This window comes from Lates calcarifer, linkage group LG1, assembly GCF_001640805.2.
Source record: "Lates calcarifer isolate ASB-BC8 linkage group LG1, TLL_Latcal_v3, whole genome shotgun sequence".
In the NCBI taxonomy this organism is placed as follows: Eukaryota; Metazoa; Chordata; class Actinopteri; family Centropomidae; genus Lates; species Lates calcarifer.
Window position 1 is genome coordinate 23,314,404 of NC_066833.1, and position 15,070 is coordinate 23,329,473.

The window sequence follows — 15,070 nt, forward strand, 5'->3', positions numbered from 1 at the left end:
AGATGGTCGTCTTTTTTAGATTCTGAAAATCTATCATGGGGGATTTTACAGGACAACAGAGTCATGCTGCTGCTTTTACATTAATGATTGAGGGGTTTAATTACACCTTAAGTATGTTTAAGGTACATTTAAGGGACCTTTCCTCTATAGTAAGGGGCGTGTGCGTGTGGTTTGAATGTTTTTAACGCATTTTCTAAAATGCTTTTTATCCATTAGTGCCATTAGAGCATAATGCTCTCTGTCTGTATCCTCCCCCTCCTCACCCCACTCCCTCTGTGTGTGTGTTTGTGTGTGTGTGTGTATGTGTGTGTTTTCTCCTGTCAGCGGACCTCGCCGTGCTCCATGTGAGCGAAAAAAAAAAAAAAAAAAAAAAGACGCAACTACACGGGGCTGCCGCCGCAGCTCCGGAGCGCTCCACTGATGCAAAAACACTAAAAACACACAGAGAAAACATCAAGCAGCGCACACACGACATTTCATCCCAGTTTCTAAGCCCTTCAGTTTCCCGGAAAAGAAAGAGAAAACGCATCATCGCTGACCTGCTGCCAGTTCTCCTCCAGGGAAGGCATCGCGGAGAAATAACCAGTGTCATGAACGAGTTGGAGTTCCTGGAAAATACTGTAATTCGCCAACACATCCATGCTTGATGCAAAAAAAGGGGGAAAAACTCAGTAAAGAAGTCCAGAATCCAAACGATAAAAACGCACTTTTTTCTTTCTTCTTTCTCAGACTTAAATTAAAAAAAGAAACGCTGGAAAAAGCCCAGCTGGTGCAGATGAGCGCACCTGAGCACTTTAATCTTTTTTAAAAACGGGGGGAAAGGCTAAGAGGAGAGAAAGAGTTGATTATTTTATCTTTGTCAATGCTATCCCCTCTCCTCTCTGCTCGCTCTGTCACGCCTCTCTCAGTCCGAGCTCGGGGGTGCCAGATCTATTTCCGCATTGCCAGATTGCCAATCGGTCTCCGCGCAAGCTGCCAGGTTGCCAGGTTTGCTCCTCCAGCAGCAAGACTGGACCCCGCTGCAATCCAGGCGACCGGCGCGAGAGGGGAGGGAGCCAGGGGCGGAGCCACCTGCCAATCAATTTCATGCGTGACCTAATAAGGTAAATAGGGTTGATGATGTCACTGACGTCCAATTAAGGAGGCGCTGCGAGCGAGAGAGCGGGCGGAGCTTTCAGGGATGCAGCGACGCTATTGGCTGCGAGGGGCTGTCAGTCCGTCCCGTAGATGGCAGCGAGGGGTGAGTTATTTTTAGAGGCCTATATAAAACCAGCAGCATTCCTCTTTCAGTCATTACAGGCTGCGCAGGCAGAGAGGGGAGAAACCGCGAGTGCGGCCACCGCCGCCGCTGCCGCCGCTGTGAGGAAACAGTGACAAGACATGTAAACAGTTACAGGGCAACGAATGTGCAGAAAGAAGCAGCTGATTCTGGAGATAAAATGCTGTGTGCTGTTTCTGTCCTGATGCGTGACTGCTTCACCTCAGAGACTCCTCCATGTGGTTTTCATGTGGTGATGTCTACACGGAGAGCAGGGACGCAGTGGAGGGAAGAGCTCGGCTCGATCCGCCCACCTGTTCAGTTTAGAGAGAGTTTTCACCCCCCCCACCCCCCCAACACACACACACACACACACACACACACACACACCCTTCCATTTTTTTTTTTTTTTAGAAAGTAGCAATGAATCCACATTCATCAGCATTTTTGTGCCGCACTATAAATATATATCTTCCTGCAAATCATATTACTATGTATGAATGGGCATTGGAGGTAGAAGAGCTCAGATAAACTAACCAACCACACTGTTGATATAGGTAAATACTTCAGTATGCATCAGTAACTGTACTGTATTACTTTCCACCATTGTTACTGTGACTTGGTGTTTTTGGAGTTCATGATTGAGTAGCAGAGAGTAAAGCGTTTAGTTGAGAATAAACTTTCATTCACACCATAAATTATTAGTTTAGATGTTGCCATGTTGACTGTTTATAGGTCAATGGTGCATCAGTGACTTATTTTATTTAATCCTTGATTTTATGATTGATGATAAAGTGATGTATTTGATGTGACCATAGGCCCACAGTGATTTTTTTTTTTTTTTTTTAAACACTAACATGAGTGACTGAGCCTGAGCCCAGACAGATAGGAGGCTCCCCTGGTTTGTTATAGAGATCATAAACCCCTTTTTAAAGGATCAGATGGCTGGAATCATTTCCAACAGCACGTTTGATGGGCTGCTGAGTTGTATTAACTGGGTTGGTAGATTGGGTCTATAATTTTTCTGTTGCTTGCTGTCACACACCTCTCCCTCCCTTTTTCTCTTTCCGTTCCTTGCTTCTTTCCCTTATGTCTTCATATTCTCATCTCTCTCTCCTTTTCCATCCCCTCTTTCTTCCCCCTTCCTTTTCCCTTCAGTTACTTGCCTGTCCCTCTCTCGTTTACATTCAGGTGATTTCTCGGTCTTTCTTTCCCATTTATTACTTTCCTTCGTTCTTTCAGTCCTTCTCTCTCTCTCTCTCTTCTTTCTTTTTTCTCTGTTTTTCTGGAGTTTGATAGTTTTGTTATGAGTAACTTTCTCCTTCTAGCTCCTGATTCCCAGAAACCCACCTCCACCTCTGACACCAGCGTCTCTTCCTCTGACACCATTAGTGTGACTGACACAAACTGCAGCACACGTCCAGTTACTCTTATACATTACATTAATTGGTTTAATGAGGGTGCAATAATTAAAGGTCAAAATTTGAAAAACAAATGTGATGTCTTAGACAGCACTGGAAAACCTGCAGAGTAATGCATTCTGGCACTTTGTTGTAGTACTGAACAAAGCTTGACTACTTATGGAGATCATAATATTTAAGGTCAAAATTTCATCTTGCAGATTCTGAAGCTGCGCTGCCTCCAGTCCAAGATTCGTAAAAGCTGAGGGACAATAGTGTCCAGAGAAGAACATGTTGACTTGCTTTGGGAGAATTAATAATTTAGTTAGTTGGCTTTTCTTTTTGCCCTAACACTTTTACTGCTTTGAATCTAAATAAGTATGAATCTCAGCTGTGGGAGACAAGGCTGGCGATGAAACAGCAGGTAAAATCTTCTGTCTGTGAGCTTACAAACTATATTTTTTTTTTGACCAGTCAGTCTCCTGGACGTCTCTTATGTAACAGCCACACGATGTGTAGCCCATACTAAGGATTAACATGTTATTAACACTTGCTTTGTGTTGTTGTGTACTCTGGCTTCTTCTCTCTCTCTCTCTCCCTCTCAACTTCTTCTGCCTGTGTCTCATCCCTCGGGGACATCCTGATGGTCTCTGAGGACTACAAGAGCCAGATGGCTTCTGGATCGGCTGTTTCAGGACATTTTCCCCATTGATTTTTACAGCTCAGTCTGCCACCGGAGGAACAGAGGAAGGAAGGGGAGGGAGGAGGAGGAGGGAGGAGGAAGAGGGAGGGAGCTGGAGTCAGGGAGTAAGTGTGTGTGTGTGTGTGTGTGTGTGTGTGTGTGTGGTGTGTGTGTGGTGTGTGTGTGTGTGTGGTGGAGGAGTATGGATCAATACTACTACTGGCTGCCTTTAAGACTCTTTACAGATTCACATGAAGCATCTTGGTGAGATTCAATATTCAATAGTCTAAAGCAATTATTATGTTTTATTTTTATAATGTCAGATCACTACTACTACTACTGCTACTATCTCTATTACTGCTTCTCTACCAACTACTACTACCATCATCCACTACTACAACTCTCTTTACTCTCTCTACTAGTAGCAGTCCTCCTCCCACTACCACTACGACTGTTAGGAATAATTACTACTGCTCCACCTGCTACTACTTTGACCATTGTGAGAATTACAGCTAATCCTCCTCCCATTCAAAGTATGAGTGCAACTACAACTACCTCAACTCCTACCACAATTACTACTCCTCCACCTACTACTACTTTGACCACTGTTAGTGCTACAACTGACTTTCTTTGTGTGTGTTTTTAAATAGTACCACTAGTCCTACTGGTACTAGTAATACTACAAGTATGAATGCTACTATGACTACTCTTACTTACTTACTAGCGCTACAATGGACATTACTTGAACCACAGTTCTGAACGTTTAAATGAAAATAATGACTGCTAATACAGAATTAATGCTGCTACCATTATTATTAGTCTTCCACCTACTACTGTTGCTATCTTCCTACAGTACAACTACTGCTACTGGCACTGTAGTACTACTTCAACTGACTCTAACTGTTTTTCTTCAATAAGTACAACGTTGATGGAGAGAAAGAGAAAAATTATTAAAACAGACAAAGAGGATTAAGAGGTGGGAAAAAAGAAAGGGAGACAAAAAAGGAGAGAGAGAGAGAGAGAGAGAGAAAGAATTTCATGGTAAAATGGATCCCCAGTGTAATTCCATGTTTTAGTTTTTGGCTAAAACCACCAAACACCATAAGAGGAGAAAATACAAAAGCTGCATGTCTGAGTGTGAGTGTGTGGGCTGCAAGTCTCTCTACCACACAACCTTTTAAAATCTCCACACACACACCACACCACACACACACACCACACACACACCACACACACACTCAGTGTTGTAATCTTATTATTGTGTTGTGTTGTTTTGGCACAGAGAAGAAGTGGAAGGAGAGGAGGAGGAGGAGGAGGAGGAAGAGAAATGGTTAGGGGAGAGGAAAAGGGTTTTATCACTGCATTTCCATAATCTAATCAGGGAAGAAACTTCAGGATGGTAAAACAGAAATTAGGATGACATTTCTAGTTATTACTAGTCAAAATTCAATTTAAACATGAAGACATGGGGGGAAAAAAGTTTCTTGGTGGCAGTGAAGTAAAACTGTACAAGCACATCACAGAAAGAAGAGACCACATAAATGTAAAATGACCACAGGTAGGATGATGGGTTGGCAGAAATAACCTGCTACTACTCCTATAAACTCTTCAAATCATCCTCATTTCTGTTTTCGCATGCAGTCATTATATCCTTGCATCAAAAACTCAGAGAAGCCTTCATCCTGGTTTTGGTTTCAGGGTTTGGTTCCTCAGAAACAAACAGAGATACCGTGGCATGTAAACGTCTTATCCAGATTTCTGATCAAGGTCTGCTGCAGTATCTGTGCTGCTGCAACAAGAATCAGGGTTTTTTTTTTCCTTTCCTTTTTTTCTTCTTCTTCTTTTTTTTTTTTTTTTTTTTTTGATCTTGAAGACATTTCAACACTCAGTTCTGCTGCCTGGTGCAGAGCCCCCAGGCTTTGCTAATGTTTCATTTACAAACTTCACACTCTATTTTAATTATTCCTATCTTGAGAAAACCAATAGAAAGGGGTTTGTAGATATAATACATCAGAGGCTGACTGAAGAGATCTCAGTGTTTGGCAATTGATCGAGCAAAGCTGGTGGCAGGTCCGGGATAATAATGCAAGGCAGTGACCAGATTAGATGATTGATAAATGATTACAATCCTTCACCACTACACTGTGTAATTTGATCTGCCAACTGTCAGCTCTATCTGGCCAAGACTGCAGCAGGCTCAGGGAAGTTGTGAGGCTCAAATTGTATTTATACATCACCCAACAGTCATGATGCATGTCCTTGCCTCAAATTCCAATTTCAAAAATTGCTACAATATTTTTTAAAGAAATAGAACTGTCAGTGTGTGCAACTCTATCACTGACTGATGCAACACAATAGATCAGACTGCGGCCACTTCAACAAAACCTCTGAAAAGCTGGGTATCATTCCTGCAGGCTTAAGATATTATATGCATGAAAATGGACTCAGTAACAAGACAAATGCTGATAATAGGTCAAGTCAGAGCAAGTCTAAAAAAGTTAATCTTTTCAAGACACAGACTGAAGTAAACCAAGCTGAGTGGGGCCTTGAGGCAGGCCTGAGGCCTGAGCTCTCTCCTGTCTCCAGAGAACTACACCACAAACACAAAGCCCTCCTCCCTGCAGAGAGGAACGCGCGTAACCCTGAACCAAGGTGGACAACACACAAACTGCCTCTGTCTCTGTGGCCCCGACAGAGGGAGGCGACGCAGACACCGTGTTCTGCTTTGAGAGTCACAGCTGGATCACTGAGGCATCAGGGCATCAGGATGCAGCAGAACATTTCTGTCTGCTGGCGAGAACCAGAGGTGAAACCACAAACTATGAACCACAAGAAACATGAAGGAAAAAAAAAAAAAAAAAACTCGCTCAGAAAAACACAGGGAACGACTTTGTTTACAGCACAGTGGAAAACAACAGTAGGCCTGCTGCACTAATGGTAAATTCATGTGCCCTCATAACGCATTCTGACAAGGTGTCGAATGAAGAGCAAAAGTTTATCCTCAAATAATTGGTGAAACTATGGAAAGCCCTCACCGTGCAGGTCTATTAGCACATTTCACACATTCACTTTTACAAACAACACTGCCTGCAATAGTAAAACAAGGGAATGCAATTATATATTGACAATTTTTAGCAAAACTTAAAAAGATTACACTTTCCGATAATTATAACGTTATTCTTAGAAAAATGTTCTTTAAATCTGGAACTTATACTACTATGGCCATTAATTTAGCCCACCAGTATGCTGGAGAGCTTTGTTCTTCTGCCTCCTCAAGTCAAGTTTCCATCCAATGTAACACACCAAAAATTAGAAAATCAGCAGAAGAAAATGCAAATGAGTGCACATTTCCATCCACTACTGTCAAGTGAATATTTGGAGTTGCTGCTAATTCTCCAGTTGGATGCCGCTAAACAGAATAACATAATTTAGATTTACAGTCTCCACACTGGTCCTCACTAATCTGATATTATCTTCTCTTCAGTGGAAACTTGAGTGACGTTTAAGTTTAAACCAAATTCTCTGTTTATAATGATTTGTTTCCACAGCACTTTGCCTCATTTTGTTTTTATCAATACACCAACTTTTCCACCTCAGCTGAGCACAAATCTGTTTTGCAATATTTCAACTCCCCCACCCCCCAGTTGCCAGCGTTTCCACATAAAAACAGTGTGACACACTTTCAGTCAAAGTAGAATTTGAAATATGTAAATAGCAGTTTCTTGGTTGTCTCATTAGTTTGAGAAACTGTCACATGATTGTGCCATATATACATTTCAACAGCCCATGTCAGTCAGTCAGAGGGGGACAGACACTGTCATAGTTCACACTGCCTCTACAGTCATTGTCATATTTTACATATAATGGCACTGAGCACGCCGACTCACAGATAGCACACAGACAAAGGAGTGCGCACACACACCTTCCTACCACTAAACTGAACACATATCCCAACCTCCGCTTGCTAAACATGTCGCTGTGATATTTCCTGTCTGCTCCCCTCCTCCTCTCATGTCTGTGATATTTTTAATAATGGGGAGGAAGAAGTAATATATCCTCGAGCTGAGGGAGCGATACAGGGTTAAGCATATTCTGCAGCTAATTGCACTTTCTGGTTTTTAATAAAGAAAAACCACATGCCTGTAGGCCTGTGTGTATGTGTGTGTGTGTGTGTTTTCATGAGCAAATAGTTGAAAAGTGAAATACCTTTTGGCTCAGTGTGCGCAGAGACTGTATCATTCTTGGTGTGCATGTGTTGTCTGTAAGTGTGAGTTGTGCGAGTGTGGGTGTTAGCAGCGACCATCATTTTCTAGTCACCGGGGACCATTTTTCTGTTTCTTCACTCTAACACAACTGCATCTGTGCTGTCAAAAATACACAGAAATTCAGTTTACAATGACATACCTCCATCCATAGCTATGCCACTTATCCTGACATGAGGTGAGAGCCGAGGTTACACCTGGACAGGTCGTCAGTCTGTCGAAGGGCTGACACACAGAGACAAACAATCGTTTACATTCGCACCCACAGACAAGTCCGAGTTTCCAGTTAACCTGCCTGTGTTTGGTCGGACCGGGGTTTGAACCTAGAACCTTGTTGCTGTGGGGGATGAATTTAACCTGTCTTTGTCACAAGATACTGTACATGAGACCACACAGTCGTTAGGTATCGTGCATGCCACAGTTAGTAAGCTTTACGATTCCCATGAAGTCTCACAGATGTAAGCTCCATTCATCGCCAGTCATATTCACTGTTCTACTTTTACTGCTGTTTGCAGGTGCAAGTCATACACGCTAGTCTTTATGTGGACTGTAGTTGCAGTTACACAAAAGGGGAGCCTTGAGAAACAATAAGAGAGAAAGGCAAGTGTGGGAAAGGAAAAGCCATGCAACTGAATGGTGGGTGGATGTACGATGGTTGAAGAGCCCAGGGAGACGTTATGTTCTTTATGAAGCCATAAAACAAAAGGCTGCTGCCTTTCCCTTCATCCCGTCATCACAATGACCTTCATTTGATGACCAGCCCTCGTTGCTGGCTCTTTAAAGGCCCAGGTAATGGATGTTTATACATACCAGACATATACCACCACACATAACCACATCATCATCTCTACACTGCCACATCGCACTGGGCACCGGTCTGCCTCAGGCTCAGGGTTTTATGATTGACAGAACCGAATAAATCTTCTCATTTGGATATGCTGTGACAGGAATTAATTACCAGGCAATTGTGTCTAACATATTAATTTAGAGGAGATTATACAATGCATTAGCCTGGCACTTATTAAGCCCGGTTATGTACGCCTGCGTTTGTGCATTGAAATCGCACAGGCGGAAAATTCAGTCCAATTTGCCATGCTTGGCTCCGGTTAACACACTGCTGTGTCTCTGAAACCCTGCTTCCTTTTTCCACATCCTCTGCTCCCTCTCTCCTTCCACTCTTTCTCTCTTCTGTCTGCTCCCTTTCACCGTCTAGTTTCCGATATCTGAGTGATGTAAGTATGGTGAAACCCTGGGGTCAAAATAGCGAATTAAATTTTGATTTGGCTTTTCAAAAACAATTGAAAGAACTGGTGTTTTGTTTTCCTCCACACAGCCATTACAGGCATCATCCACACAGTTACCAAACTGATGAACAACACATTTTTTTTTTTTTACCATAAAAATGTTGTAAATACTGTTGGAATTCTTCACAAAATAACAGAGTTTTGGATTCCTTGGCTGTTCAGTCAGATGCACTGACATACACATTATTTATTATTGGTTGACTATAAGATCCTAGTTGGCCTCCCCTAAGGCACTTGCCAGTTTTCCAGGAGTCCACAATTACACACAAAATAAATTGGACTAAAATTTGGACATTAACAGCTCCAAAAAAAAGGCAACACAAACAACTGGGCCGGTGTAGTTCAGTTGGTAGAAGCCACTAATCTCAAGGTTGGTGTCCACATGTCAAAGTGTACTGAACTGAGAAGAGTGAATTTAATGTAAGCTATGGTTCTATAGGGCATGTCATGCTATTAGCCCACATGTTTGTGTTTCGGCTATCAGTCCTTTTCTGTGCTGATCAAAAATAGTTAGCTAAGGCCATCTATTCTCACCTTAGCTGAGCGGCACAGAAAAGGACCGACAATGGAAACACAGAGATGTGAAACCCATAGCTTAAATCAGGGGAATGTTAGCTAAGTTAATTAGCTAACGTTAGCACTTGCTGGCATCAAACTATGTTTTTCTTCATTTGTTTGAGAACGGTAACTTATCAACTGCAACCATTTCCTCTTCTCTTTCTAGTCCCCCAGAAAGGTGTTTTTGGCTCCTTGAAAACAAGAGAGCTTCAGTGAAGTTGAATCCAGAGGCAGCATTTTCATTGGTCATGACATTAGGCTTAAGAAGCAGATTAGATATTTGAGTGAAATTGTGTCATAATTAGCATAATTAAATCTTGACTTGTGGCCAAAAATATGTTTTGCGAGGTCACAGTGAAAGTTGACCTTTAACAGCAAAATTCTGAACGTTTGAATGTGATATATTGTGTTCAGAATAATGTGACGGACAGACGGACCACAGCTGTTGTCAGAGCAGAGACATAATAAATTCAAAACATGCCTGAAACAATCCCATCTCATGGAAATTTCAATTATATACTGCTCAACTGGTGTGGTGGCAATGTCTTCAGTGGCTGGATTATGTTCAGAAACACTGTCACTGAACTTTCTCTGTATTTAACTGGACCACAGTCTTTCTCTGACTTTACCTAGAGCTGTGAGACTCTGTACCTAACAGTGAAGTCACTACACATGTCTGTCTGTGAACATTTTACTGATTGGTTCAGTACTAATGTATCTGCAACTTGCCTAATACGAAAATTAAAAACATACCCTCGTAATGTTGAAAGAAAACATAATCCGGTCGCAGTTACATTTCCTATAAAGCGTATTTGATGTTGTTAATTAGTTGCAGACAGAGTTGCCTGAAAACAACAGTGTGACACCAACTGTGACCAAGATCTTCTGAGAATCTGAAACGCAAGCAATAAACCTGCAAGATCACTATTATTGCACACTGTGTGGGTGCTTTTAGCATTTCTGCTACAACATCTGAGACTTAATACTGTTCTGTGGCCTGAAGCCTTTTGTTCAAAAGAATAACGCTGTGATGTGTGATGTCTGAGAAGTGGTGCTGAGGTTCTAGACTAAACTGTAGAGCTGCTGCTCCGCTGGTTTTCATGTTGACTTCAAAACAACTGACAAACAAATGAAGGTATAATTGGAAGCTCTGCTCACACTGAGATTTGACTGCTGCATCACTGAATAGATTATCTGTTTGCAGGCTGTTGCTATGGTGGTGTACTCTACTGGGACGTGTGTGAGGGTGTGTTTAGTGTTTGGTGTGTGAGCGGCCTATTATGGAACTGAATGCTTGTTGTTTTCCTGAGCATTCATCTGAGTGTATGCGTTGTGTATTTTGGTGCATTTCTGTGTGTTTTTTGCGTGAATACGTGTGTATGTTTTTCAGTCTGACTGTGTGTGTCTGTCCCTGGTGTGCTGCTAGAAAAGCGTGGCGTGTTGCTCTAACAGGCTTGTCCTCCATTAGGAGCTCAGCAGCTGGGCTTAAAAATGGGAGGGAGGAGAGAGGAGGAAAGATGGACGTGCACACATACATCCACTGCACGCACACACGCATACACACACACACACACACACACACACACACACACTTTTTAAATTCTACTTGGATAGAGCTAAAAATGACATTAAGTGAACCTCACTGCAGTACAGCTTTGCACCGAGCTTTGAATTTAACTTAAATTGCACCAAGCACAATTTGTGATATCAAACTGTACTACATTGCACAGAGAGGTGTTTCTGCTGTTTAGCCTACAGTCACTGATATAAATGGGGCGGACAAAATAATAGAAACACCAAGTAAAGCAACACAATTCATCAGCACCACAAACTGCAGCCTTGCATCAAGTTGAATTAACGTGTCGCGAAAACAGGTCTAACATCTTAACCGTCCTGAAGGAGGATTCATTACAGGACTGTTGTATTAGACTGTATTAGTTTTAGCTGGGTGTCCCTAATAAACTGACAACTGAGTGTCTATGTAGTGTAGGATACAGCAGTGCCTTCTGCCTTGGGCCCGTTACTGTACTCCATAAATCCTATATTTACTGACAGTGAGGAAGCTGTCAGTCAGATGCACAAGGACAGTTCATCACATCATTAGAAACACACTGACATATCCTGCTGTGTGTGTGTGTGCATGTGTGTGTGTGTTCATGAATGAGACTGGGTATGACTTAAGTCTGAGTTTGATGGAGAGAGGGGAGGTGTAATCACTCTCTTGATATTTCAAGGAGAGAGAAGTGAGACACTGAGAGAAGCAGCAGCAACAAAGGCATATTTAAACCCTCGCTTTTCAGTCTTTACTGTTTTTTATAAGCCAACAAAAACTACCCAGATTTATTTGAAAAGAATCATTAATAAATTTATTAAACAAAATACTCCACCAAACTCCTATGCTGTGATGAATACTTGTACTTTCTTGGCTCAAAGGTGGCACTGAAAAGCAGATCTGTGTGCCCGCATTAGTCGTGAACGACAGATGAATTAACAGCAGTAACCATAAACCAAAGTTGTATTTTGATGGGTGTTGTGACGCTTTCTCAGCTGTGGTCGCCATTAGAAACCACTGCAGCTGCTGTGAATCCAAACTGTCACTAGCTTCTGTCCCTCATGAAGGAGCAAGATACAAACATTTCAGAGTCACACAGCCCTGAAATATTAACTTGCCACAAACTCTGACACATCCAGATAAACAAGTATCAACGTTAGCATTCATCTGGATTCCACTCAAGCCCAATATTTACTCTGCTTTTAGCTCTAGTTTGGTCCTTATAAAAACTTTGGCTGGGCAGGTAGTGTACAGACGGTTCATCAGAACTGAAAACAGTGTCCTGAAGTTTTATCTGGAGCTTTTGCTTACAACTAAAAAGACTCTGTCACACAGTGGATGTAACCAGACGACCAAAACAATGAGTCAACAGTCTTAAAAGTAACATTATGTACATTATGCATGCTATTTAAAAAGAGCATCAGTTTAAACTTTCTCACCTGATTTTATGTTCCTCAGTACCAGTTACTGTGCCGCCAGATGAGTCTGTTCTAGTCCCCTAGTGAAACTGGTCCCACTACAGCAAGAGGAGAAAAATTATCTTTTTTTTTTTTTCTCTTCTCTGTGTCATAGAATTGCATATCATGCAGCAGGAGAATTTGTCAGTCTACAGTTCAGTTCAGAGTCAGTCCTTTACACAGAGCAAAAGATAAAAGAACAGTACAGCTTGGACCACAAACTATCTGCTGTTTAATCATCTGCTGAGCAAACTCACAAAGCTGCATACACAGCTGCCATCACACTCGCTATTACATTAGCATCTTGTGTTGTTTTTTTGTTTTGTTTTTTTACCTGTTTTCTGGTCCTGAGGCAAGAAGATGTGCAGAGGATGTTGTGTGTATTTCTACTTTATATGTAGACTTAGTGTCTCTGTTTGATTGTATTTATTGTTTTGGCCATACTTTCTGTTTATGTGTACATATATTAGAGGTTTAGTCCACTCCAGTCACTAGAGGGTATATAAGGAGTGCTTGTGTGTTTCATTCGATTGTTGTAGTTATTCATATACATCTATGCCTACACAAGGGATAAACAAGATTGGACTTTTTGATTAAAATTCTACTGTGTACTTGGCTGACATCAAATGAATGAACCGAATTACAACAAAACAAAACAAAAATCAGAAATTAATGAGAACTGATTTTTATATACAATTTTTTTTCAATAACAAAAAGAAGAGAGGGGAAAAGAGAAAAAAGGGGAGAAAGTGCTTCTCATTGTTGCACTGTCAGAAAAAGAACTTGACCCTTTTGTCCTCCACACACCCACACCCACACAGACACGCACACACTTTCCAAAGGTTAATGTAATGCTAATGTGGCCTGTGTTGAGAGGGCGATCATTATTTTCAGACCTTTGCTGCACATCTCACCTGTTTATAAAAACTGTTTGCAGAGAATGAACAAGCATTCACGTCCTTCCCACATAAAATATTCTGACATCCATAACCTCTATCCACTATCTTAATGTTGCAGTTGGGTCAGGTAGTGCATAAGGATTTCAGTACTTCTTTTTGCCAACCAATCGTACAGAGACACCAAAACTAGCCATTAATTTATCCTTCAGTATCTGTGCAGCCAAAGCCTGATGCAGCCTTGGACTGCGGTGGTGTCACAGAACTCCACTGTTGTCCAACAACTACTAAAACACATGCAAGAGTCTGAGCATGCTCAGTGACGTCTTCTTGACACAGAGCTACTGTCCACAGACCGAATGTGGAGTTGCAAAGTTGACGCAAACTAAACTGTCCTGGCCATGTCAATCACAGTGTAATGTAATACTTCCATTCAGTGATATTTTATTAGGTTAGAATTTTAAAATTGTGTCCATATAAAAGTCTATGAATGTTGAACTTATCTGCTATTAGAAATTGTATATACACATTGTATACATACAAGTGAGATAGCTGCTGCTAACTGGTTGCTGCTCCACCTTACAGTGCTGCAGTGGGTGATGCTTTCAGGTAAAATCCCAACCTTTAAAACTTCTCTAACCACAACATCTGATTAATTTAACTGAATGAATCAAACAGAGTGAAACAGCTAATTATGATAATATATAAAGTTAATTTTGTTTGTTCAGAAATCAGGAAGGTGAGGACAAACAGATTAACAATGTGTTGTTTAATATGAGTGAACTGAAATCAGTCTGCAACAACAGTTTCTACACTGGATGTTGTAAATCTGATTACTTTTGTTACTGTGTTTTGTTGGTTCTGCTAACAAATGTGTATTGCAAGTGTCTTCAATGTGTGTGTATGTGTGTGTGTGTGTTTGGGTTAGGTTTGTTAAGGTCATGTGCCACAGCAGATTGCTGGTTTTATATAATTCAGTAAGTTTCTTTTGGGACGGAGCAACTTAAACAGCAGGTACTGTGAAGGCTCCAGGGTCACATGATCAACCAAGATAAAATGTAGACTGAATGCAACATATTCAGTCAGTCATATTCACCGACTGACATTTACTGACAACATATGGAGTGTTTACAGTGTACAGATGTTAATCTTTCTTTTATTGGTTATTTTTTGCATCCAGTGACATCATGTTTTGTGGGAGTGCGGTTTTGTACATAAAGATGTAAATTAGTCAATTTACAGTATGTTTTTAAGTCTGTACAGGATGTGACTCCTGGTGATTCTAGGTGATGGCATAAACATGATGCTGTTGTAAACTTTGCAAAAACAGACACTGAGGCTGTGGCAGTAGGAACAGTTGAAGTGAAACCAACACACAGAGTTCAGAGGTTCTTACTGGCATTGTCTCATTTATGCACAACAACTAAAGAAAAATGCAAGATGGAAACTTACTGTGGTTCCTTTGGAGTTACAGCTTGGGTGTGTTCACTGCCAGAGATCACCTCTGTTACAATAGAGCTGGGAAACAGGGAGTAAATAATGGAGACAGAAGCACAGAATTAGTCATTGACTGATTCATCTTTATTCCTTCACACTACAGCTCATTGAAAAAGAGCATCAGAATGCTTCAAACAATTTAATGTCCTTAATATTTTCAAAGTTTGTGGAGATTGTATGCCTCAGTCAAAGATGGACATTTTA

The 15,070-nt window shown here is 41.3% G+C and overlaps 1 protein-coding gene across 2 annotated transcripts in view; it reads right to left on the minus strand.

Moving 5' to 3' along the window:
* The window catches only part of klf7b (Kruppel-like factor 7b), a 60,350-nt gene extending 59,326 nt beyond the window's left edge, over positions 1-1,024 (minus strand). For both annotated transcript variants that reach the window (XR_001963877.2, XM_018702722.2), the window contains exon 1: positions 540-1,024. Coding sequence is in view for 1 of the 2 variants with exons in the window: in XM_018702722.2 (XP_018558238.1) it covers positions 540-641 (102 nt within the window). In the remaining variant the exon portion in view is untranslated. The remainder of the gene's footprint in view (positions 1-539) is intronic.
* Between the last annotated feature and the right edge of the window lie 14,046 nt (positions 1,025-15,070).